A 26,416-nucleotide genomic window follows, 5' to 3' on the forward strand; every position below is an offset into this window, starting at 1 on the left:
AAAATCACATGTCACAGCAAGACAACGAAAAGACCAATTAGCTGTATAAACATACTTGTGTCAGTTAATTTTGTATGTTTGTGCAGTAAAATGTTGGTTATAAGGGTACTCTTCAAGAAATTATTTTTGTACAATTAAAAAATGTTGTGTTTGACATTGACATAAAGCTACTCACGGAAATGGGTATAATTCCGGTATATTTCACACGATGTCCGTAATGAGGTTTTACTTATGATTAATGAAAATACAATGTTTATTGCATCATTATAATGATTTTAAATAAGTACCACGCCACCGTTCCTCATTATAGTAAAAACTGAATATTAATTTATAAGATTTATATAAATTTGTCTTTGGTACTTAGGTACACTAACCACAAATGATAATGTAACGCAACCTGTAAGGCTGTAAGTGTAATACCGTAAATGTACTAATTAAATTTTTTATCTCTTGTTCATGTTCTTAACATTTTTGGATAAAATAATTTTTTTTTTTTAAATATGTATTAAATCATAATAATATTTAAACTTTAAAAAAAAAAAGCCAAGATCTAAGGTTAAGAAGTATATATGACATTATATAGTATTCATATAACTTATTGTAATAATGTTTTTTTTAAATCTTGCGATTTTGGGTTAAATTGTGTGAATTTAAAAAATCTCCTGCTTTTTGACAAAATCTCCTGCTTTTTCAACACACACCTCCTGCTTTCTCTTGACTAAAGGTTGACAGGTCTGGTATGAACAGGTGTTTAATGACAGGTGTACATTGATAGAAGTGTGAACAGGTGTTTAATGACAGGTGTACATTGATAGAAGTGTGAACAGGTGTTTAATGACAGGTGTACATTGATAGAAGTGTGAACAGGTGTTTAATGACAGGTGTACATTTATAGAGTATGAACAGGTGTTTAATGACAGGTGTACAATGATAGGAGTGTGAACAGGTGTTTAATTATAGGAGTAGGTACATTGAAATAGGTGTATGAACAGCCGTATAGTGTGGTGTGATGTTCATTGACCAGTATATATGTAAACAGGTATCTGTGTGCTTTTGTGTGAACAGGCGTGTATGTATGTTTGTGAACAGGTACACATTGACAGGCCCCTGTATATGCTGTTCCTCATCATGGTACAGGGGTGGCAACAATATCATGGGTTTCCGTGAGAGTGGCAAATACAGCACATATTCCTCATCATGGTACAGGGGTGGCAACAATATCATGGGTTTCCGTGAGAGTGGCAAATACAGCACATATTCCTCATCGTGGTACAGGGGTGGCAACAATATCATGGGTTTCCTTGAGAGTGGCAAATACAGCACATATTCCTCGTCATCGTACAGGGGTGACAACATTCTCACGGGTTTCCTTGAGAGTGGTGAATACAGCACATGCTGTTATTTCTTACAGCACATATTTGGTATCTCTTAGAGATTTTAAAAACAAGTTCTATACACATCTGTGATAATGTTTTCATATATGTTTTTTTGTTTTTATGCATTATTGGTTTGTTTACCACAGCTCTATATACTTTATTTATGGTCTGACCATAGCGTTTATTTTTGTCTTTTTAAAGATTTTATTTTTTGATATTTAACGTTAATATGCTCCTTTTTTTTTTCTTCTCACAAATGTGACTCTTTCATTGATGTGGGGTGTCGTTAAATATCTATTCTATTCTTTCATTGATGTCTACACTATTTTTGTCATTATGTAACATAGTTTGACATCCAGTAGCCGATGTGTTTTTTGTGTTGAGGTGTCATTAAACATCCAATCAATCAGTCAGCTCGTGTTTACATCCACTGAAGGTTTAAGCACGACTGTCTTGGGCACATTCTTCTAGATTCCCCTGAGAAAGAGAGAGAGAGAGAGAGAGAGAGAGGGAGGGAGGGAGGGAGGGTGGGTGGGTGGGTGGGTGGGTGAGTGAGTGAGTGAGTGAGTGAGTGAGTGAGTGAGTGAGTGAGTGAGTGAGTGAGTGAGTGAGTGAGTGAGTGAGAGAGAGTGTTAGTTTACGCCATCAGACATGAGGCTGGTAGGTACTGGGTTCGCAGCCCTGTACCAGCTCCCACCCAGAGTGAGTTTTAATGACTCAATGGGTAGGTGTAAGACCACTACACCCTCTTCTCGCTCACAAACAACTAACAACTAACAACTAACCCTCTGTCTTGGACAGACAGCCCAGGTAGCTGAGGTGTGTGTTCAGGACAGCATGCTTGAACTTTAATTGGATATAAGCATGGAAATAAGTAGAGAAAAAAGAGTGTACATTGGTAGGTATTTGACCAGGATTACCAATAGTAGATAAGAAAGGAAGTTGAAGAGGAGAACATTGAAATTACTGGAAATATGTTAAGCCTGTGAATTATTACAACTGGAGATTGCTCACATGTTTCTGCTTCACAAGTTTATGAACAGTTGTTCTCCCCCTCCTAGAAATATTTATAAAATTATATTTTTATTAATATTTTGTTTGGTTGTTGTGAGTATGCTCGTATTAATCTATCCTGCCAAATTCTTCAGTTTGTACATTTATGGAAATGTTAGTGATTGTGAATGAAGCTGTTGATAAATTTGTGAATCCAGTAAGAAGGACGTTTTCGTCAGTATTTTGAAAATATCTGAACACAGACTGATAAGATTGTTAAATCAGTAACAAGAGGCTTTCAGGGATGCACTCCAGTCTGAAAGGAAATCTTTGATATACTCTGTTTATGTCATGGATAAGAAGGATTGTCCATATCACATGTCTGTACATGTGTCTGGCTGGGGCGTGGTTGGTTCAGTACTGGACCAGTTCTTAAGTTTATTTATAATCCTTTTCCTCTGTCCCACCCTTCCACCTTTGCTCCACTATCCCCAGCACCTCTTACAGGCATGCTTCAGCTTCTGTTGCTATCCACCCCCACTCCCCAGTTCTTGTCTGTCCATGCCATGTCTCATGAGACGATTCTTTCTTGTTGACCATCACTATTTGCTGCAGAATAGTCGGCCAAAAAGGTTCGTTGGATGAAAAAAGGCATTCTCTGTGGGAAGGACTATAATGTTATTATTTTATGGTAACAGAAAGGTAAATTTGACTAAAACACATTTTTAACAAAACATGACGACTTTTTACCAGCTGCAAACTGAACTTGATGACTATAATATTCCACAATGATCTACCAAAAGCCTTATTGAAGATTTTTTTTTTTATGGTTATTGAGCCATTATTTTTATGCTAAAGAAAAGGTAGACTTGACCAATACACATTTTTCAACAAAACTTGCCAATTTGTTGGTAGTATTTTGAACAACAAGTACTAACACATTTACATCTCAGCACAAGGCAGAGTCCAAGAGAAGGTTCTATGCCCTGGATGTCATTGTGTTTTTACTCCTTGTTACTATTCATGTCAGAGTAGATTAAACCTCATAGTTGTTGTGTTTTTACTTATTCTCAATTTGACAACTTGTACATTGTTTTCCTTTAATTAACACAAATAGTCACGGAAATCAGTAAAATAACTTGTTTACCTTTAATTAACACAGGTAGTCACGGAACTCAATAAAATAACTTGGTCATAGCGCTATTACTGTATCCTTTTGAAAGCTTTGTTTCTCGTTCATTGTTTTCAGTTGTGTGTTGCACGATGTTGATTCGCAAATCTGCAAGAGGTACTTGACAAGATTTTCTCTCTGTCTCAATGTAGAACTTGCGTCTGTAGTTGTGCGTGTTGTCTTCTGGCAGTGAAATGCTTCAACTTGTGGCATTGGTATTGCAGCGAAACACTAAGATGTAAAGGGGCCCAATAATTAAAACAAAATAATCTGCATAGGTGTACGGGCTCCTATTTTTGTAGGGGGGCAGGCTGGGTTTTGTCCGAATTAAATGAAAATGCCCGAATCTGGATAACATTTATTCTTATTAGTATTACTACTAAGCAGCTATATAGGGTTGCAAACGGATGATTATAAATTTTTACATAGATTACAACTAATTTTGAGGGTACAGTAATGGAAATACATGGTAAAAAGGTCTCAGGTTAGCACATTTTGACCGAATATCTCTATCATTTTTGCCTGAACTTGATGTTTTGCTCCAGCACTGCCCCCCTGTCTCGTACACTTATGGTAATGTGGTAACACTAAGTTTGAGTCAAATGAAAGACACAGCAACCACGACTGCTGTCCAGTGTTTGCAGCTTAAAAATTAAAATAAATACTTTTCATAGTAACACATAAGTACAGTTTTACAGATTTAAAATCAAAAACATAAAAAACATGGACAATGACCACCAGTTTTTGTGATTAATTTATGAACTTTGTGGCTATGTTTGAAGTAAACTGTGAACTCTACCATCTGTTGTCTGCCAGCTTGTCTGTGCCCTGAACGTGTACTGTAGTTGTGAAATCTTTACTGTACGCTGTTCACCTTGTCAGAGTGATGTACAGAGGTGTTGTGTTAGATTCAATCTCGGAAAATTAAATTTCACAAAAACAACAACATAACAAAAGTGTTTAATTTGTACATGTAGCAACCACAACTTTTGTTTTGATAAACATACCATCCCCTAAGTCTGTTACCCACAAATGCTTGTTTGATTGATAATTGATTGCAAAATATATAACCATTGCATGTTCTAAAACAATATAAATGTATTGGAGAAAAGATGATGTAATGCAGATTTTTCCTTAAAGGTGCTGGTTTGTGAAAAGGTTCAATTCTTCTGCAGCCTCCCCTACACAGTCCCTTAGAAAATATATAGCTCTGGTGATATTTCAAACTAATTATACAACATTTAATAAACAAAGCTACATGTATAAATGAATTGGGACAGATGTTGTATATTGCATAAGCTGTGCATAATAAGTGTTTTTATTGCACCATGTAATACTGTCACAGTAGTACATATAGTATATATATACCTGTAGTTAAGACAATAGCACTTACCTAGAGCTTAACACACAACACTTGCTGGTCATGTGCATCCACAGCCCCCCTTACGTCCACCCCACTTCTCCCACCACCTCTCCTATAGCAGTAATACATTGAGATATTCATTGTTGTTTCATGTCATTTGACTTCTTGCAGCATTGTGAATGTTAGTTTTTTGTGTGCAGTTTTCTTTCTAATATTGTTCCTTAGTGGTGTTTTGACATTTTTATAATGTATGTATGTATGTATGTATGTATGTATGTATGTATTGCGCTATCATTACAATGTGTATTGATATGTTTGTTTATTATCTAGATAGTAATATAGTATTACACTGTTGTTGACATCACAGTCAAATATGATATAACACCCTCTGTGTAATCACAATTAAATATGGTATAACACCCTCTGTGTAATCACAGTCAAATATGGTATAACACCCTCTGTGTAATCACAATCAAATATGGTATAACACCCTCTGTAACATCACAATTAAATATGGTATAACACCCTCTGTAACATCACAGTCAAATATGGTATAACACCCTCTGTGTAATCACAATCAAATATGGTATAACACCCTCTGTAACATCACAGTCAAATATGGTATAACACCCTCTGTGTAATCACAGTCAAATATGGTATAACACCCTCTGTAACATCACAATTAAATATGGTATAACACCCTCTGTGTAATCACAATTAAATATGGTATAACACCCTCTGTGTAATCACAATTAAATATGGTATAACACCCTCTGTGTAATCACAATCAAATATGGTATAACACCCTCTGTGTAATCACAGTCAAATATGGTATAACACCCTCTGTGTAATCACAATCAAATATGGTATAACACCCTCTGTGTAATCACAGTCAAATATGGTATAACACCCTCTGTGCAATCACAATTAAATATGGTATAACACCCTCTGTGTAATCACAGTCAAATATGGTATAACACCCTCTGTGACATCACAATGAAATATGGTATAACACCCTCTGTGTAATCACAATCAAATATGGTATAACACCCTCTGTGTAATCACAGTCAAATATGGTATAACACCCTCTGTAACATCACAGTCAAATATGGTATAACACCCTCTGTGACATCACAATTAAATATGGTATAACACCCTCTGTGTAATCACAATTAAATATGGTATAACACCCTCTGTGTAATCACAATTAAATATGGTATAACACCCTCTGTGTAATCACAATTAAATATGGTATAACACCCTCTGTGTAATCACAGTCAAATATGATATAACACCCTCTGTGACATCACAATTAAATATGGTATAACACCCTCTGTGTAATCACAGTCAAATATGGTATAACACCCTCTGTGTAATCACAGTCAAGTATGGTATAACACCCTCTGTGACATCACAATTAAATATGATATAACACCCTCTGTGTCATCACAATTAAATATGGTATAACACCCTCTGTAATCACAACCAAATATGGTATAACACCCTCTGTGTCATCACAATCAAATACGGTATAACACCCTCTGTGACATCACAATTAAAAATAGTATAACACCCTCTGTGACATCACAATAAAATATGGTATAACATCCTCTGTGTAATCACAATTAAAAATAGTTATAACACCCTCTTGTGTCATCACAATCAAATACGGTATAACACCCTCTGTGACATCACAATCAAATATGGTATAACACCCTCTGTGACATCACAATTAAAAATAGTATGACACGCTATGAGAAGTTTCAATTAAGCCTAAACAGAATGGCCTTTTGGTTTACTGTACTCAAACTTGATGACAGCACTGATGGCAATTGCTATGACAGCACTGATGGCATTTGCTATGATAGCACTAATGGCAATTGCTATGACAACACTGATAGCTATGATGGCAGTTGCTATGACAGTATTGATGGCAGTTGCTATGTCAGAACTTATGGCAATTGCTATGATAGCACTGATGGCAATTGCTATGACAGCGCTGATGGCAATTGCTATGACAGCACTAATGGCAATGATGGCAGTTGCTATGACAGCACTAATGGCAATTGCTATGACAGCACTAATGGCAATTGCTATGACAGCACTGATGGCAATGATGGCAGTTGCTGTGACAGCACTGATGGCAATTGCTATGGACAGCACTGATGGCAATGATGGCAGTTGCTGTGACAGCACTGATGGCAATTGCTATGGCAGCACTGATGGCAATGATGGCAATTGCTATGGCAGCACTGATGGCAATGATGGCAATTGCTATGACAGCACTGATGGCAATTGCTATGACAGCACTAATGGCAATTGCTATGACAGCACTGATGGCACTGATGGCAGTTGTTATGACAGCACTGATGGCAGTTGCTATGACAGCACTAATGGTGATTGCTATGACAGCACTGATGGCAATTGCTATGACAGCACTGATGGCAATTGCTATGACAACACTGATAGCAATGTTGGCAGTTGCCATGAAAGCATTGATGGCAGTTGCTATGACAGCACTGATGGCAATTGCTATGACAGCACTGATGGCAATGATGGCAGTTGCTATGACAGCACTGATGGCAATTGCTATGACAGCAATGTTGGCAGTTGCTATGAAAGCAATGATGGCAGTTGCTATGAAAGCAATGATGGCAGTTGCTATGACAGCACTGATGGCAATTGCTATGGCAGCACTGATGGCAATTGCTATGACAGCACTGATGGCAGTTGCTATGACAGCACTGATAGCACTGATGGCAGTTGTTATGACAGCACTGATGGCAATTGCTATGATAGCATTGATGGCAGTTGTTATGACAGCGCTGATGGCAATTGCTATGACAGCACTGATGGCAATGATGGCAGTTGCTATGACAGTACTGATGGCAATGATGGCAGTTGCTATGACAGTACTGATGGCAGTTGCTATGACAGCACTGATGGCAATTGCTATGACAGTACTGATAGCAATTGCTATGACAGCACTGATGGCAGTTGTTATGACAGCACTGATAGCAATGATGGCAGTTGTTATGACAGCACTGATAGCAATGATGGCAGTTGCTATGACAGCACTGATGGCAATTGCTATGACAGCACTGATAGCAATGATGGCAGTTGTTATGACAGCACTGATAGCAATGATGGCAGTTGCTATGACAGCACTGATGGCAATTGCTATGACAGCACTGATGGCAGTTGTTATGACAGCACTGATAGCAATGATGGCAGTTGCTTTGACAGCACTGATGGCAATTGCTATGACAGCACTGATGGCAGTTGTTATGACAGCACTGATAGCAGTTGCTATGACAGCACTGATGGCAATTGCTATGATGGCAGCACTGACAGTACTGATGGCAATTGCTATGACAGCACTGATAGCAATGATGGCAGTTGCTATGACAGCACTGGTGGCCATTGCTATGACAGCACTGATGGCAGTTGTTATGACAGCACTGATGGCAACTGCTATGACAGCACTGATGGCAATGGTGGCAGTTGCTATGACAGTACTGATGGCAATTGCTCTGATAGCAATGATGGCAGTTGCTATGACAGCACTGGTGGCAATTGCTATGACAGCACTGATGGCAGTTGCTATGACAGCACTGATGGCAGTTGCTATGACAGCACTGATGGCAATTGCTGTGACAGCACTGATGGCAGTTGCTATGACAGCACTGATAGCAATGATGGCAATTGCTATGACAGCACTGGTGGCAATTGCTATGACAGCACTGATGGCAGTTGCTATGACAGCACTGATGGCAATTGCTATGACAGCACTGATAGCAATGATGGCAATTGCTATGATAGCACTGATGGCAATTGTTATGACAGCACTGATGGCAGTTGCTATGACAGCACTGATAGCAATGATGGCATTTGCTATGACAGCACTGATGGCAATGATGGCAGTTATGACAGCACTGATGGCAGTTCCTATGACAGCACTGACAGCACTGATGGCAATTGCTATAACCCTATTACCCTAGTTCTGAAATGAATTGCTGTAAGTCAAGGGCTTTACTGATAGCAGTTTTTTGACACTGGATACAATTATTACTGGCAGTTGAAGGGATAATTGTTTCAAAAGTTACTGCTTTAAAATTGCTGTAGCCAGGCTCAAAGTTGTCAAAGGTGAGCATTCTGCCTACAAAAAAACAAATTAAAAGTTGATACAGGTAATAAATTGTTGCAGTTGATCCCTGGGTTCAGTGAAAACTGACAACATTGTTCATTTGATGGTGTAAAGTACGTTTTTAATAGTGCTTCCCATAGTAAATACACTGTCACACCAGTGTCATTTTAATAGTGTCTGAAAATGGATTACGTCATCAGAAAATCACTGAGGCAAAGTGAAAAGCATACAGACCTTTAAAAAAAAAAAAAACCCCATTATTTTTCCATTTACAACTTTTTCAAAGATGGCCACGATATCTACATATATGATCATTGTGGCTGATATAAAGATAATCCAGTGTGTTAACCATTTCATGTCTGTGTGAGTATGTGTGCGTACAAGCATCTTGGTATTATCTAATATTTATTGTGCCTAAAAAAGAAAGAAAGAAAAAACGATGCCAAACGAGAAGGAATAGGACTGTTGTTTTTACTTGGCCTTGTTAAATACATAGTATGTTACATGTTTAATAAATTGTGTTTAATAAACATTGAGGTATCTCTTTTTAACTCTAGTGTGTCTGAAATAAAGTACATGTATTTGTCATATTAAGTTAGTATCAGCAGTTTGATCATCAAATCTCGTCAATAAATTGGTGCATATTGTAAACATTTATATTTATTTATTTTATGTTTAACAAATGTGTTTGAAGTACATGTACAATTTATATCACAATATTGAGATATTTATTAAGACGTACACAAAGTATTCAGATATTAAGTTATACGTAATGGAATTCAATGTATAACACAATATTGAGATATTCATTAAGACGTACACAAAGTATTCAGATATTAAGTTATACATAATGGAATTCAATGTTTAACACAATATTGAGATATTTATTAAGACGTACACAAAGTATTCAGATATTAAGTTATACGTAATGGAATTCAGTTGTAGACAAAGTTGTCCTGCCTGTGGTGTTTCATATTTCAAATATACACCACAAGTGCTTTAAACATTCCAGTAAAGGTCGAAATATTTTTAATGTTAAAATCATTTCCGCATTGATTTTTTTACATTTCTAGTTGATGTATAGAGGTAGATAGGAAAATATAGTCAAGTTCTTCTCTTTTTTTCTTTGTTTTTTTGGACTGGATTTGATCTGCAGACCACAGTTTGATTAATTCATTTAGTCCCATGTGATCCATCACTCATCCACAGACCTTAGTGGTATGGTCAGCCCAGATATATGAGTGTATGATATGCATATAGAACAGTGTGCTTCAAGCTAAATACTTGCATAAGATAATTAACCAAAGTATGAGTGTTTAATTAATATTATTTAGAATTACATGTATAAATAATCTTTGTTTTACTCTGTGATCAATAGAAGACCTACTATTTTCTTGGTTTTCGTGACATGTATTTTCTCTTCCAGATGCTGAAATCCTGAACGGTTTGAAGTGGACGGCAGACCTCGACACGGCATTTAAAGACAACTATGACGAGGATGAGGAGATCCTCTGGCAGTACTTCGGCAGTAAGACCGGCTTCATGCGAACCTTCCCAGGTGCGTCACTCTGTGTGGGTTATTGTAGTTAACGACTAGGTTAGGAGAACCTTCCCAGGTGCGTTACTCTGTGTGGGTTATTGTAGTTAACAACTAGGTTAGGAGAACCTTCCCAGGTGCGCCACTATGTTTGGGTTATTGTAGTTAACGACTAGGTTAGGAGCACCTTCCCAGGTGCGCCACTCTGTGTGGGTTATTGTAGTTCACGACTAGGTTAGGAGAACCTTCCCAGGTGTGCCACTCTGTGTGGGTTATTGTAGTTGACGACTAGGTTAGGAGCACCTTCCCAGGTGTGCCACTCTGTGTGGGTTATTGTAGTGGACGACTAGGTTAGGAGAACCTTCCCAGGTGCGCCACTCTGTGTGGGTTATTTTAGTTGACGACTAGGTTAGGAGCACCTATCCAGGTGTGCCACTCTGTGTGGGTTATTTTAGTTGACGACTAGGTTAGGAGAACCTTCCAAGGTGCGTCACTCTGTGTGGGTTATTGTAGTGGACGACTAGGTTAGGAGCACCTTCCCAGGTGTACCACTCTGTGTGGGTTATTTTAGTTGACGACTAGGTTAGGAGCACCTTCCCAGGTGTGCCACTCTGTGTGGGTTATTTTAGTTGACGACTAGGTTAGGAGAACCTTCCCAGGTGCGTCACTCTGTGTGGGTTATTGTAGTGGACAACTAGGTTAGGAGCACCTTCCCAGGTGTGCCACTCTGTGTGGGTTATTGTAGTTGACAACTAGGTTAGGGCTGTTTGAAAACGAATCACATGCTGCAGATAGAAACAGTTATTAGTCTCCTAGCAGTCCAACCAGAGGGAACAATAGGTTTTTGTCTCCATCCTTCTGTCCGTTAGTATATCTGTGTTTGTCTGTCTGTATATCTGTCTGTCCTACATTTAATTTTCTAGACTTATTTTTCGCAATGCCTTAAAATATTGAGCTGAATGGTGATTTACCCATTTTATGTATAGCATTACCATATAGTGTTACAGATAATGGTGATTTACCCATTTTATGCATAGCATTACCATATAGTGTTACAGATAATGGTGATTTACCCATTTTATGCATAGCATTACCATATAGTGTTACAGATAATGGTGATTTACCCATTTTATGTATAGCAGTACCATATAGTGTTACAGATAATGGTGATTTACCCATTTTATGTATAGCAGTACCATATAGTGTTACAGATAATGGTGATTTACCCATTTTATGTATAGCATTACCATATAGTGTTACAGATAATGGTGATTTACCCATTTTATGTATAGCATTACCATATAGTGTTACAGATAATGGTGATTTATCCATTTTTCACAGAGTTATGGCCCTATAAAAATGTGTAGGGCCTGGTAGCGGAAATATTTTTGTATTGCTTTAACAGTACTCTGAGAATGCTTGTAGCTGTTTGTATCTGATGGATCTGCTGTGTAGTCACTTTCATAATCTGTTTTATTTGTTTGGTTTTACGTGATATTGTGGTTACTTACTATCGGTGATAATATGTTATATTTGTTTAGTTTTAATCTGTTATATTTCTTTAGTTTTATGCCATGTGGTTAATTACTCTCATTTCATTTCATCTTATTTTCGTTCTTATATCCAATTAAGGTTCAAGCATGCTGTCCTGGGCACACACCTCAGCTATCCGGGCTGTCTGTCTAGGACAGTGGGTTACTTGGTTAGTGGTTAGTGAGAGAGAAGAGGGTGTAGTGGCCTTACACTTACCCACTGAGCCCTTAAGAACTCGCTCTGGGTTGGAGTCGGTACCGGGCTGCGAACCCTATACCTACCAGCCTGTAGTGAGAGAGAAGAGGGTGTAGTGGCCTTACACTTACCCACTGAGCCCTTAAGAACTCGCTCTGGGTTGGAGCCGGTACCGGGCTGCGAACCCTATACCTACCAGCCTGTAGTGAGAGAGAAGAGGGTGTAGTGGCCTTACACTTACCCATTGAGCCCTTAAGAACTCGCTCTGGGTTAGAGCCGGTACTGGGCTGCTAACCGTATACCTACCAGCCTGTAGTGAGAGAGAAGAGGGTGTAGTGGCCTTACACTTACCCACTGAGCCCTTAAGAACTCGCTCTGGGTTGGAGTCGGTACCGGGCTGCGAACCCTATACCTACCAGCCTGTAGTGAGAGAGAAGAGGGTGTAGTGGCCTTACACTTACCCACTGAGCCCTTAAGAACTCGCTCTGGTTTGGAGCCGGTACTGGGCTGCTAACCGTATACCTACCAGCCTGTAGTGAGAGAGAAGAGGGTGTAGTGGCCTTCCACCCATTGAGCCCGTAAGAACTCGCTCTGGGTTGGAGTCGGTACCGGTCTGCGAAACTTGTACCTGCCAGCCTGTAGTCTGATGGCTTAACCACTGCGTCACCGAGGCCGTTTACTTACTATCAGTGGTAATCTGTTATATTTATTTAGTTTTATCTGATAATCTGCTATATTTGTTATATTTATTTAGTTTTATCTGATAATCTGCTATATTTGTTATATTTGTTTAGTTTTATGTAATAATCTGCTATATTTGTTATATTTGTTTAGTTTTATGTGATGTGGTTACTTATTATCAGTGGTAATCTGCTATATTATATTTGTTTGGTGTCTGCAGTGTAGTTAATTATGAAGAGAGGTTATGTTTTCTATTTGTTTTCAGCCAGCAGCTGGAAGATGCATGGTAAAGTTGACATGTACGATGTCAGGAGACAATCCTGGTGAGAGCTTTATTTACTCAGCTAGCATTCATTACAACCTCTAAGTCTGGTTAGCATGGTTCGAAATTCATTTTGTGTAGTGAGCTTTTCAAATTTTAATCTTTTAGCAAGAGCTAGAGACTGAGAATCAGAGTTATAGCACAGGTAGTGATATACGGTGGAACCTGTCTAAAGCGGACCCTGAACATACCAGAATCACATGAAAACAGGCGGTTTCATCGTACCTAATTTTCTAAATTCTAAAATCATACCCTGTCAACACAGGATCCTGTCTACTGTAGATTCTGAAATTAATGCGATCATTATATTAATGCGAAAAATGCGAGATGTGTTATTCGCATTAATAACATGACGCATTTATGTCTATGTTTTTGTCTATACTCCATGTTATTAAAACAAAACAAAGATTAAAATTCTAATATATTTATAACACACAACTGGATAACAATTCATTATGGACAGGACAGACTAATTGTCCAATAGTTCAGCAAGCTGTCAGCCACGTGTGATGATTTCACGGTCTTTGGCCACCCTGTCAATAGTCGACACAATCCATCGCACGTGAATGTGTTTTAACACGCTAATCCTGAGGTCAACGATTTGACACAATCCATTGCATGTGAATGTGTTTTAACACGCTAATCCTGAGGTCAACGGTTTCTTTGTTTTTGCTGTTCAAGTTTGATGCAACTTTGTCGGCATACCACTGGGTGAATTATTCTTTCATTATGATTTTGAAATCACCATTCACAGATAAAGATACAGTTGTAATAGTACATACATGTTTAACCAAATTTAGCTGAATATACACATTACGTAAATGATTGCTAAAAACATATGCTTTGAGTTGATCTCATCAAAAACACAAGGGACTAAACAGGGTAATTGATGTCTACACAGACTTGTTAATGAGTTGATCTCATCAAAAACACAAGGGACTAACCAGGGTAATTGATGTCTACACAGACTTGTTAATGATTTGATCTCATCAAAAACACAAGGGACTAAACAGGGTAATTGATGTCTATGCAGACTTGTTAATGAGTTGATCTCATCAAAAACACAAGGGACTAAACAGGGTAATTGATGTCTACACAGACTTGTTAATGAGTTGATCTCATTGAAGAGATCTTTAACTCAGACTTATCTGAAAGGTACACAGACGTATGTTGTTAGAAAAGTAATATTTCAAAAGGGAGGCCACTCACATTAATTTCATGTCGCATTTTAGTCTGCCCACCATCACATGCATTAATTTAGGGACGCATTAATTTCAGGATCTACAGTATATCAGATAAATATTACGGCCCCAGTGTTACCTGGTTTAAACAGGTTAACTGTACATGTTAAAGTTGTACAATGCTTTAAGATGGAAAACAAAACTTGCTTATGAACCTCATTATCAGATATATATGTCGGTAGGTAACTAGTTTTACGTGCTAATATACCACTAGGGTTTCAAACATGCCTGATTATCAGATATATAGGTAGGTAGGTAACTAGTTTTACATGCTAATATACTACTGGGGTTTCAAACATGCCTGATTATCAGATATATAGGTAGGTAGGTAACTAGTTTTACATGCTCATATACCACTAGGGTTTCAAACATGCCTGATTATCAGATATATAGGTAGGTAGGTAACTAGTTTAACATGCTCATATACCACTAGGGTTTCAAACACGCCTGATTATCAGATATATAGGTAGATAGGTAACTAGTTTTGCATGCTCATATACCACTAGGGTTTCAAACATGCCTGATTATCAGATATATAGGTAGGTAGGTAACTAGTTTTACATGCTTATATACCACTAGGGTTTCTAACACACCTGATTATCAGATATATAGGTAGATCGGTAACTAGTTTAATGTGCTCATATACCACTAGGGTTTCTAACACACCTGATTATCAGATATATAGGTAGGTAGGTAACTAGTTTTACATGCTCATATACCACTAGGGTTTCTAACACACCTGATTATCAGATATATAGGTAGATCGGTAACTAGTTTAATGTGCTCATATACCACTAGGGTTTCTAACACACCTGATTATCAGATATATAGGTAGATAGGTAACTAGTTTTACATGCTCATATACCACTGGGGTTTCAAACACGCCTGATTATCAGATATATAGGTAGATCGGTAACTAGTTTAACGTGCTCATATACCACTAGGGTTTCAAACATGCCTGATTATCAGATATATAGGTAGATAGGTAACTAGTTTTACATGCTCATATACCACTAGGGTTTCAGACATGCCTGATTATCAGATATATAGGTAGATAGGTAACTAGTTTTACATGCTCATATACCACTAGGGTTTCAAACATGCCTGATTATCAGATATATATGTCAGCAGGTAACTAGTTTTACATGCTCATATACCACTAGGGTTTCAAACGCCTGATTATCAGACATATATGTCAGTAGGTAACTAGTTTTACATGCTAATATACCACTAGGGTTTCAAACATGCCTGATTATCAGATATATATGTCGGCAGGTAACTAGTTTTACATGCTAATATACTACTAGGGTTTGAAACATGCCTGATTATCAGACATATATGTCGGTAGGTAACTAGTTTTACATGCTAATATACCACTAGGGTTTCAAACATGCCTGATTATCAGATATATATGTCGGCAGGTAACTAGTTTTACATGCTAATATACTACTAGGGTTTCAAACACGCCTGATTATCAGACATGTATGTCAGTAGGTAACTAGTTTTACATGCTAATATAGGGGAAGCTTGGGAGAGTTGGGCCACTTTTCACATTTTAACATATTGCAATCTTCCTATTCATGGCCGATAATTGCTTAATGTGATTATGACATGTACAGATATTAAAATACATATATGTACTAGCTGGTTCCGTATGCAGGCCAACCTGTAGAAGGTGAAGGTGATTTTCAAAAGGTGTCATTTTGGCCCAACTCTCCCTGGGGGTGGTGAGAGTTGGGCCATGTTCAAGGAGAGTTGGGCCACAAAAGGGAGACTTGGGACAGAAAATGTACAGAATAAAACAACTATCCAGTGAAGGAAAATGGTCTCAATTTATTTCCAAACTTATAAAATGACCCTTTAAACAGCATGTAACTAGAAAAGTATCGTTCAGATCCCAAACAGAAGCTTAAAAACAATATTGAGAATCATAGTCAATCCCATGACTACGAGTAGGTACAATTGGTCCAGTAGCACTCCACTGGACGAATCAACTTAAATCGGTAAAATATTCAAGTTCAATAATGTTTTAATGATGTCACTGATAGCTTGGTCAGAAAAGTACTTTCAGTGTAACAATCGGAGAAAAATAATACTGATGATGTGAAATTCACAGAAAGTGGTGGTAGGTTTATTGATGTTTTAATAAAGGGATGAGTGGAAATCCATAGTGTGAAGTCACAAGGAAATGAAAATTTTCCTGCTCGACGAGCTGTGCCACCAAGCTGTTTAGGCGCAGGAAGCTTCTTGATGATGTCATTCTTAGGAAATGATGCATTATCATTGTTGTTGATGCAAAATGTAGGTGTCGTCTGCTGACGACTGAATTCTCGTTTAAGGAAAACCCCTTCACACTCATCCCCATCAATGACATCAATCCGTGCTATATAATGCACAATACGTGATTTGGCAGACTCAAATTTTACAACTGCAAAATCACCTTCAATAATTTCACAATCTAGGTCATCAACATCGCTATCACCACTTTCTGTGAATTTCACATCATCAGAACCACTTTCCTCTCATGAAGTTGATGGAGTTTGGCATGTTTTTGCTTTACTTTTAAACAACTTCTTTCTTGCTTTGGGTTTGACTGGTTGTTTGGCCTTCCGTTTGTTAGTTTGACTGGCAGCTAGTGCCTCAGCTATACTATTGCGTACTGGGGTATTGGTTAAAATTTTTGTATCCCCTCTTTTGCGACCTCTGTTGGTGACTTTTCGTGGCCCAGCTTTTGGCAGTGGAACAATATCAGCAGGTGATACATAAGTGTTACTTGGCCCTGGTTGGGAAGCTGGTGTTCCTAGGGAACTTGGACCTGGTTTGGCAGCTGGTGGTTCTGTAGTACTTGGACCTGGCTGGACAACTAGTGGTTCTGTAGTACGTGGACCTGGCTGGGCAGCTGGTGGTTCTGTAGTATGTGGACCTGGCTGGACAGCTGGTGGTTCTGTAGTACTTGGACCTGGCTGGACAGCTGGTGGTTCTGTAGTACGTGGACCTGGCTGGACAGCTGGTGGTTCTGTAGTACGTGGACCTGGCTGGACAGCTGGTGGTTCTGTAGTACGTGGACCTGGCTGGACAGCTGGTGGTTCTGTAGTACTTGAACCTGGCTGGACAGCTGGTGGTTCTGTAGTAGTTGGACCTGGCTGGACAACTAGTGGTTCTGTAGTACGTGGACCTGGCTGGACAGCTGGTGGTTCTGTAGTACTTGAACCTGGCTGGACAGCTGGTGGTTCTGTAGTACTTGAACCTGGCTGGACAGCTGGTGGTTCTGTAGTAGTTGGACCTGGCTGGACAACTAGTGGTTCTGTAGTACGTGGACCTGGCTGGACAGCTGGTGGTTCTGTAGTACTTGAACCTGGCTGGACAGCTGGTGGTTCTGTAGTACTTGAACCTGGCTGGACAGCTGGTGGTTCTGTAGTAGTTGGACCTGGCTGGACAACTAGTGGTTCTGTAGTACGTGGACCTGGCTGGACAGCTGGTGGTTCTGTAGTACTTGAACCTGCCTTGGGGGTTTCAGTGGTTTGTTCAGAAGGAACTAGCAGTTCAACATTTCCCTCTAATTCCTCTGGAAGATCTCTATTAGTTACTGTGGCTGGCGCAAAGTCGGTTTCACTGAACACATCCCGGTTGTAGGGGTAAATTCCTGTACTTTGAAACGCAGAAATAATGTTTTTGGCAGTAAGACCATGCAACTGAGCATGAGAAGTGAATTCAGGGATTTCATAGATCGTAATTGTTTTTCCTGGATTTGAACGGATCCAATTTTCAACAGCTCGAGCATATGCCGTCTTGAAAGGTTTAAAACAGCTCACATCCAGAGGTTGTAACTTGTGACTAGTGTGTGGTGGTATTGTTAATAATATTACACCATTTTCTTTAGCCAAGTCGATGACTGCAAGAGAGATATGAGTCTCGTGATTATCTAAGATCAGCAAAACTTTCTTCTCCTTGCTGCATCTTGTATGGCGTATGAAATGTTTCAGATAACCCAAGAATAGCTCTTCATTGATCCATCCACTTGGATTTGCACCTCCAATACACCCGGGGGGACCATTTTTGGTGAAATAATCTCGGACGTTTTTCCGTGGGAAAATAAGCATTGGTGGAACGACGCTACCTGCCGCGTTAATGGTGTACACGGCGGTGACAAGTTGCCCCTTTTCTGCAGAGGTGATTGACCCCACTTGTTTAACTCCTTGTTTAGCCACAATGTTTTCAGGCGGCGAAACTGTAGTACACCCCGTCTCGTCGCAGTTGTAGATATCATGACATTCAAATTTGTGCAGGTCCATAACTTGTCCGAGGTTATCATAAAATTTGCCAACGTTATAACGATTGAAGGCACTTGCCCTAGCGAGAGATGTTGCCTCTGGTGTTCGGATTGCAAGATGATTTCTTTCTTTAAATGATATCCAAAAGTGTTCACCAGTCATTCCATTTTCTTTCCACGAATTAGGCACCGTCACATTGTTTCTCATAGCATATTCAAAAATCAGTGAGCGACATTTATTCCTACTAAGTCCGTGAAATTGTTCCGCTAAAGTCTTGATATGTGTCGCCAAGTCATCTTCCATCACTGCAGAAAAAATCATGTTTGTCAGTCGACATTTTTCATAGCCAAAAGCTTCATTTCGTTCATCATGCTGTCCAGTTTGTGCATTACACTTATCCATGTATCTCGTGAGAGTCATTCTTGCAATATTAAAGTCATTAGCAGCTGCACGGATGCTACTTCCTCCCTTTACTTGTTCACTTGCTCTATGTAGAACGTCCTCTGGTGCCCCTCTATTGGATATTCTTTTATATTTTCGTGGCATCTGAAAAAAAATACTGACATCACTAAAGCAAACTTGAAGAAACATTTCAGTATAATATGCAGTACTTTGATCTAGGCCCACAATAATTCTCCCACACACTATCTGTTAATAATAATCCTTAACAGCATGTAGTCAAATTAATAAGCTTTAGAGAAAGGATTATTCATCAAATGTAAATAATGGGAGAGTTGGGACACCATGCGGGGAGAGTTGGGCCATTGCCCAACCCTCCCACCCTGGACTGTCCCAACTCTCCCAAGTCTCACCATTTTAATTTCAACCAAATTTTTATCTTGGGCGGTGATCACATGGATTTCAAAAATGCCTTGATGGAAGAAGACTGTCACAGCTATCACGCAGAATACACTAGAACAGTGTTCTATATACTGTTTAAGAGATATAAAAATGCTTACCTTGGAGTAAAAATTGTGTCTTTTGTGCGAAAAATGTATTTTTGTCCACAATATATGGACAAGAGCCTGGAAATTCAAGTCCCTTATATCAATAGAAAGATAATGCTTAGTGCTTCAAATAGATGGCAGCACCTGTCTCAAACAACGAGCTATGACAATGATATTAGGGGTGGCTCAACTCTCCCTGTGGCCCAACTCTCCCAAGCTTCCCCTACCACTAGGGTTTCAAACACACCTGAATATCAGACATATAGGTAGGTACATGTATGTAATTAGTTTTACATGCTCATATACCACTAGGGTTTCAAACACGCCTGATTATCAGATATATATGTCGGTAGGTAACTAGTTTTATATGCTCATATACCACTAGGGTTTCAAACGCACCTGATTATCAGAAAGCATATGGTGTATTTGCTGCCTGTTAATTTCAAGCCCTGACTAGAGGAATGGTTTGCAGCATGGCCGTAGAGTGTTCGCCATGGTGCAGTGGTATGTAGGACCCATTGTCTTGATACACTTGGGTTTTTCATGTCCCAGCCAATGCATGCTTGACTGGTACATCAAAGGCTGTGGTATTTACTGGTCTGTCTATGGGAATATGGATGTAAAAGATCTCTTGCTATTTTAATGACATGAGGAGTCTATGTGGAAGGAGCAGTACTCCTCTGTCTCTGTCTTTTGGCTCTGTCTCTGTATCTCTCCCCCTCCCCCCTCCCAAACACACAGACTGGAGGAGAACCTGTCGTAATCTGATTTTGTTTCCACTTTCAGGTATACACAGGGCTCTAGTTCGCCAAAGGATATGATGATTCTCATTGACAAGTAAGCTATTTCTGTCTGTCTGTCTTTATATCACCTGCCTGTCTGTCTGTCTATCTGTCTGTCTGTCTGTCTTTATATCACCTGCCTGTCTGTCTGTCTGTCTTTATATCACCCTGCCTGCCTGTCTGTCTGTCTGTCTGTCTTTATATCACCCTGCCTGCCTGTCTGTCTGTCTGTCAGTATTTCTGTCTGTCTGTCTTTATATCACCTGCCTGTCTGTCTGTCTTTATATCACCTGCCTGTCTGTCTGTCTGTCTGTCTGTCTTTATATCACCTGCCTGTCTGTCTGTCTGTCTGTCTTTATATCACCCTGCCTGCCTGTCTGTCTGTCTGTCAGTATTTCTGTCTGTCTGTATTTATATCACTCTGTCTGTCAGTATTTCTGTCTGTCTGTCTTTATATCACCCTGCCTGCCTGTCTGTCTGTCTGTCAGTATTTCTGTCTGTCTATCTTTATATCACTCTGTCTGTCAGTATTTCTGTCTGTCTGTCTTTATATAACCCTGCCTGCCTGTCTGTCTGTCTGTCAGTATTTCTGTCTGTCTGTCTTTATATCACTCTGTCTGTCTGTATTTCTGTCTGTCTGTCTTTATATCACTCTGTCTCTCTGTATCTATGTCTCTGTCTGTCTGTCACTCCATCTGTCAGTCTTGGTACATGTCTCTGGTACACTCATTTAATTTAAAAGTATAATCTCTACAGAATAATTTTCTGTTGTAATAAGTAACTTTCTTTAAATGTATGTATGTACTCCATTTCATAATAAATACATATATTATATTTTATGAATTTCTGTAAATCTGAACATATATTTTCTTTGTTTAGGACTGGCAGTTTGATTACACATTAACTGTGGTTGATAGATGTATATATATATTTGTGTTTGTTTAGGAGTGGCAGTTTGATTACACATTAACTGTGGTTGATATATATATATATGTTTATTTAGGAGTGGCAGTACTCACGGTCAAGCCCTGCAGTTGATGAAGGTCACAGTTAAGTCAATTCTCGACACACTCGGAGAAAACGACTTCGTCAATATTGTCGCAGTACGTTATTGCCATCGGCTTTTATAATATTGGATAATATATAATTTTGTCAATCACAATATTTTAAATGTTTTTTTTTTTATTATTAAATATATTTTGATTCTTTTACCATTTTTGTGAGTAGAGATGTGCATTCAATAATATATTTATTATTATAAGTACTGTATATATGCAATGTGTGTGAAGTGCAGTTAATGGTATTATGTAGCTCAGGTATTCATAAGCTGTAGTATTGTGATCCTGAATGAACTCATCATAACAGAATAGACCGGCCTCGGTGGCATCGTGGTTAGGCCATCGGTACACAGGCTGGTAGGTACTGGGTTCGGATCACAGTCGAGGCATGGGATTTTTAATCCAGATACCGACTCCAAACCCTGAGTGAGTGCTCCGCAAGGCTCAATGGGTAGGTGCAAACCACTTGCACCGACCAGTGATCCATAACTGGTTTAACAAAGGCCATGGTTTGTGCTATCCTGCCTGTGTGAAGCGCAAATAAAAGATCCCTTGCTGCTTGTTGTAAAAGAGTAGCCTATGTGGTGACAACGGGTTTCCTCTAAAAACACAGTGTCAGAATGACCATATGTTTTACGTCCAATAGCCGATGATAAGATAAAAAATCAATGTGCTCTAGTGGTGTCGTTAAATAAAACAAACTTTACTTTTATAACAGAATAAAAGAGGATAAAGTCAATACTTAGCTTTAATCAACTAAATTGAAACAGAAAACGGAAAGGCGATTATTTAAGATAAAGTCATATAAGTTTTGGAATGAAATCCGAAACCGTGTTATACCATAGTTCCATAGTCAAATATAAACACAAAACTATTACATGTATTCCAGGTAAACATTAGAAAACATCTGCTTTAGGCAATATACATATTGAAAACTAAACTAGGCTTTGAGCATGGGTTGGGTTTGACCTTTGAAATCCTGCCTCTGCTCACAAATATAGTCACTTTCATAATATGTTTTAACTTTGTTGTTACTAGTTGACTGTTGTGATTTATACAATGATATTGTAATTTGAATAATATTGCAATTAGTTCAATAATGATGTCAATTTTTTTTAACAGTTTTCGCAAGAAGCTGAATTTGTGAGCACGTGTTTCAACCACACACCTTTTGTCCAGGCCAATCACCGCAACAAACAGGTACATTCTTCGTTATTACCTTCCCGCTTCATTTGTGGTGCTTGCATTCAATTCTGATTTGTTGAAAGCTGTAGGATTAAGTAGCAGAAATCTATATTCACAACCAATATTGTTGTTCTCAGAGGCTGTCTCGCGATGTCGATATGCTGAAGGCCTCGGGCATGGCCAACTACAAGGTGGGACTCAAGTTCGTCTTCGAACAGTTCGAGAAGGTAACACTTGTCTTTCATCACTTCATTCTTAACATGTGTAAAATAGTATTTAATTGAATGCTTAACAAAGTTATTTTCTTAATGTATATATATATATATATATATATATATATATATATATATATATATACAGAACTTTACATATGTTGTTTTCGCTTACTATTTATTGCACAAGTTTATTTTGTGCAAGAATATATACCACGAGACCGTGTAGTGGTTGAGTGGTATGTTCTTTCGCAGAATAAACGAGTGCAATAAATACATGTAGGGAGTGAAAACAACGTATGTGAAGTTCTGTATATATTACATACCTTCCTTTAGGTTTTACAAAAACGTTTTTTAATTGAACAACACTTTGTTAAATCTGTGATCAAAACTCCTTTCATAGATTTACTTATTGTTAAGAATCATACTCTGTGGTAGCCTTGTGTAATGTTTCAAATATGATGTGACATAATTTGTAAATCATATATGATATCAGTAAATAAAAGGTGCTAACTGCAGTAAAAATGTTAAGGGAATCACATATGTGCGATACAAAATAAATTTATCACACGTTTTTAAAATGTCTTTATCACTATAGTAAGATTGAATAGGTATGTAATAAATATTTATATCGGTTATACATGTTGCTGTGTGGTACCTAAATATATAATACAATAGATATATCACAGATACATATTGTAACCACTATTGTTTGTTATGATGATGAATCTTTATTGTGAATACTCTAATATGTTTTGTAGTTTAGCAATAGCACTGACCCACTGGCTGGTTCTGGGTGTAACAAGGTGATCATGTTACTGACGGACGGAGGGACGGACAACGCAGAAGAAATCTTCAAGCACTACAACTGGCCTAACAAAACGGTACTCCATATTATACCTCTGGCTGTATACAGTACATGACTACCCACCCATTGTTAGGGGTTTTTCTTTGTGAGTTTTTTTTTTTTTTTTTTTTTTTTATCCCACTGCCCCCTTTCCTTTCTCTCCTTTGAATTCCAGCTCATTTCTTCCTGATCTGACAACTCCTCCTATCTTTCAACTTGTTTCACTGTCCACCTCCACATCCCAGTCCTTGTCTCTCCAACAACGACAGGAGCTTGTCTCTTGTGGCTATCTGTGCCACACACCTGCCATTCCCCATCAGTTATAGACCACTTGAAATGATATGAACTTTATCTCAGTTTATGACATTTTAGTCTGGAAACAAGAGTAGAAACTGAGAAGCAATTATAGACTTATATCTAACATTTGTTATTCTAATGTTGACATAAATGACACTATTTTTAAATCTCAATTGCTGTACAATGTGTTAAGAATGGAAAGCAAAAGCTGCTTGTCAGAGTGATGACTTAGAAAGTAATTTTTCTTGTTCCAACCAGTGCACCACAACTTGTCAAAGGCCGTGGTATGTGCTTTCCTGTCTGTAGGAAAGTGCATATAAAAGATCCCTTGCTGCTAATAAAAAATGTAGCGGGTTTCCTCTGATGACTAGAGTCAGAATTATCAAATGTTTGACATCCAATAGCGAATGATTAATTAATCAATGTGCTCTAGTGGTGTTGTTTTGATTAGCAACTGTCCCAGTTTCAAGCCTTAACTTGTACAAGTTATCCTCTGGTGACACTGGTAATCAGTGAAGTAAGCTGCTAACTTTACCCAACCACCTGTGTCTAGATGACTTTATTGTTGGTTTGTGTACTGTACAAGTGTTTCTTTTCAGCTGGAAACCAGCCTTGCCAAATAGTATAGAACACTGTTTTATTGTGACCTTCATAATGTTGGTTTTCTTGCAGTAATTCATCTTTTAAAACACTGAATAATACTTCAATATGACTGTTACAGTTATTTTTTGTTTCTTAACAAAATGGCACTGTAGATTATTTCAAAGAGTGTAGCATATACAGCATCTAACCAGTAGTTAAGGGAAGGATTTATTGATAGATTTTCATTAATTTGTAAACAATAACAATACCATGTAACAATAAAAATTATTTATTTGTCAAAATGTTTTATTTCACAATAGAAAACATTGGTTTTGAAAATTTTGACAAAAGTTTACAACAAACTACAAATAAATAAAAGATTTAACAATTTTAAAATACTACTCCAAATAAAAATAAAAGTAGTAATATAGTGCCATTTTGTATAAAAGACTGACCCTATGTAGATATTTAGAAAGTTAAATTGTTTATTTAAAATGAAGTCATTGTCATCACAAAGTACATGCAGACCTGTTATCGAGACCTAACATACAGTTACTACTGGATGTGTATTGAGACCTGTCATACAGTTAGTACTGGATGTGTATCGAGACCTAACATACAGTTAGTACTGGATATGTATCCAGACCTAACATACAGTTACTACTGGATGTGTATCGAGACCTAACATACAGTTAGTACTGGATGTGTATCGAGACCTAACATACAGTTAGTACTGGATGTGTATCGAGACCTAACATACAGTTAGTACTGGATGTGTATCGAGACCTAACATACAGTTAGTACTGGATGTGTATCGAGACCTAACATACAGTTAGTACTGGATGTGTATCGAGACCTAACATACAGTTAGTACTGGATGTGTATCGAGACCTAACATACAGTTACTACTGGATGTGTATCGAGACCTAACATACAGTTAGTACTGGATGTGTATCGAGACCTAACATACAGTTACTACTGGATATGTATTCAGACCTAACATACAGTTACTACTGGATGTGTATCGAGACCTAACATACAGTTACTACTGGATATGTATTCAGACCTAACATACAGTTAGTACTGGATATGTATCGAGACCTAACATACAGTTACTACTGGATATGTATCAGACCTGTCATACAGTTAGTACTGGATATGTATTCAAACCTAACATACAGTTAGTACTGGATGTGTATCGAGACCTAACATACAGTTAGTACTGGATATGTATCGAGACCTAACATACAGTTAGTACTGGATGTGTATCAAGACCTAACATACAGTTAGTACTGGATATGTATCGAGACCTAATATACAGTTGGTACTGTATATGTATTCAGACCTATCATACAGTTAGTACTGGATATGTGTATCGAGACCTAACATACAGTTACTACTGGATGTGTATCCAGACCTAACATACAGTTACTACTGGATGTGTATCGAGACCTAACATACAGTTAGTACTGGATGTGTATCGAGACCTAACATACAGTTAGTACTGGATATGTATCGAGACCTAACATACAGTTAGTACTGGATATGTATTCAGACCTATCATACAGTTAGTACTGGATATGTGTATCGAGACCTAACATACAGTTACTACTGGATGTGTATCCAGACCTAACATACAGTTACCATTGGATATGTATCGAGACCTAACATACAGT

General features: G+C 38.2%; 1 protein-coding gene across 1 annotated transcript in view; it reads left to right on the plus strand.

Annotated features, from left to right (window-relative positions):
• The window catches only part of LOC121368950 (voltage-dependent calcium channel subunit alpha-2/delta-2-like), a 95,645-nt gene that overhangs the window by 24,276 nt on the left and 44,953 nt on the right, over positions 1 to 26,416 (plus strand). Inside the window, exons 6-12 of the mRNA XM_041493715.1 lie at positions 10,477 to 10,608; positions 13,262 to 13,319; positions 20,564 to 20,614; positions 21,563 to 21,662; positions 22,740 to 22,817; positions 22,940 to 23,029; positions 23,776 to 23,898. Coding sequence (XP_041349649.1) covers positions 10,477 to 10,608; positions 13,262 to 13,319; positions 20,564 to 20,614; positions 21,563 to 21,662; positions 22,740 to 22,817; positions 22,940 to 23,029; positions 23,776 to 23,898 — 632 coding nt within the window. The remainder of the gene's footprint in view (positions 1 to 10,476; positions 10,609 to 13,261; positions 13,320 to 20,563; positions 20,615 to 21,562; positions 21,663 to 22,739; positions 22,818 to 22,939; positions 23,030 to 23,775; positions 23,899 to 26,416) is intronic.

Source organism: Gigantopelta aegis, chromosome 3 (assembly GCF_016097555.1).
Source record: "Gigantopelta aegis isolate Gae_Host chromosome 3, Gae_host_genome, whole genome shotgun sequence".
Classification (NCBI taxonomy): domain Eukaryota; kingdom Metazoa; phylum Mollusca; class Gastropoda; order Neomphalida; family Peltospiridae; genus Gigantopelta; species Gigantopelta aegis.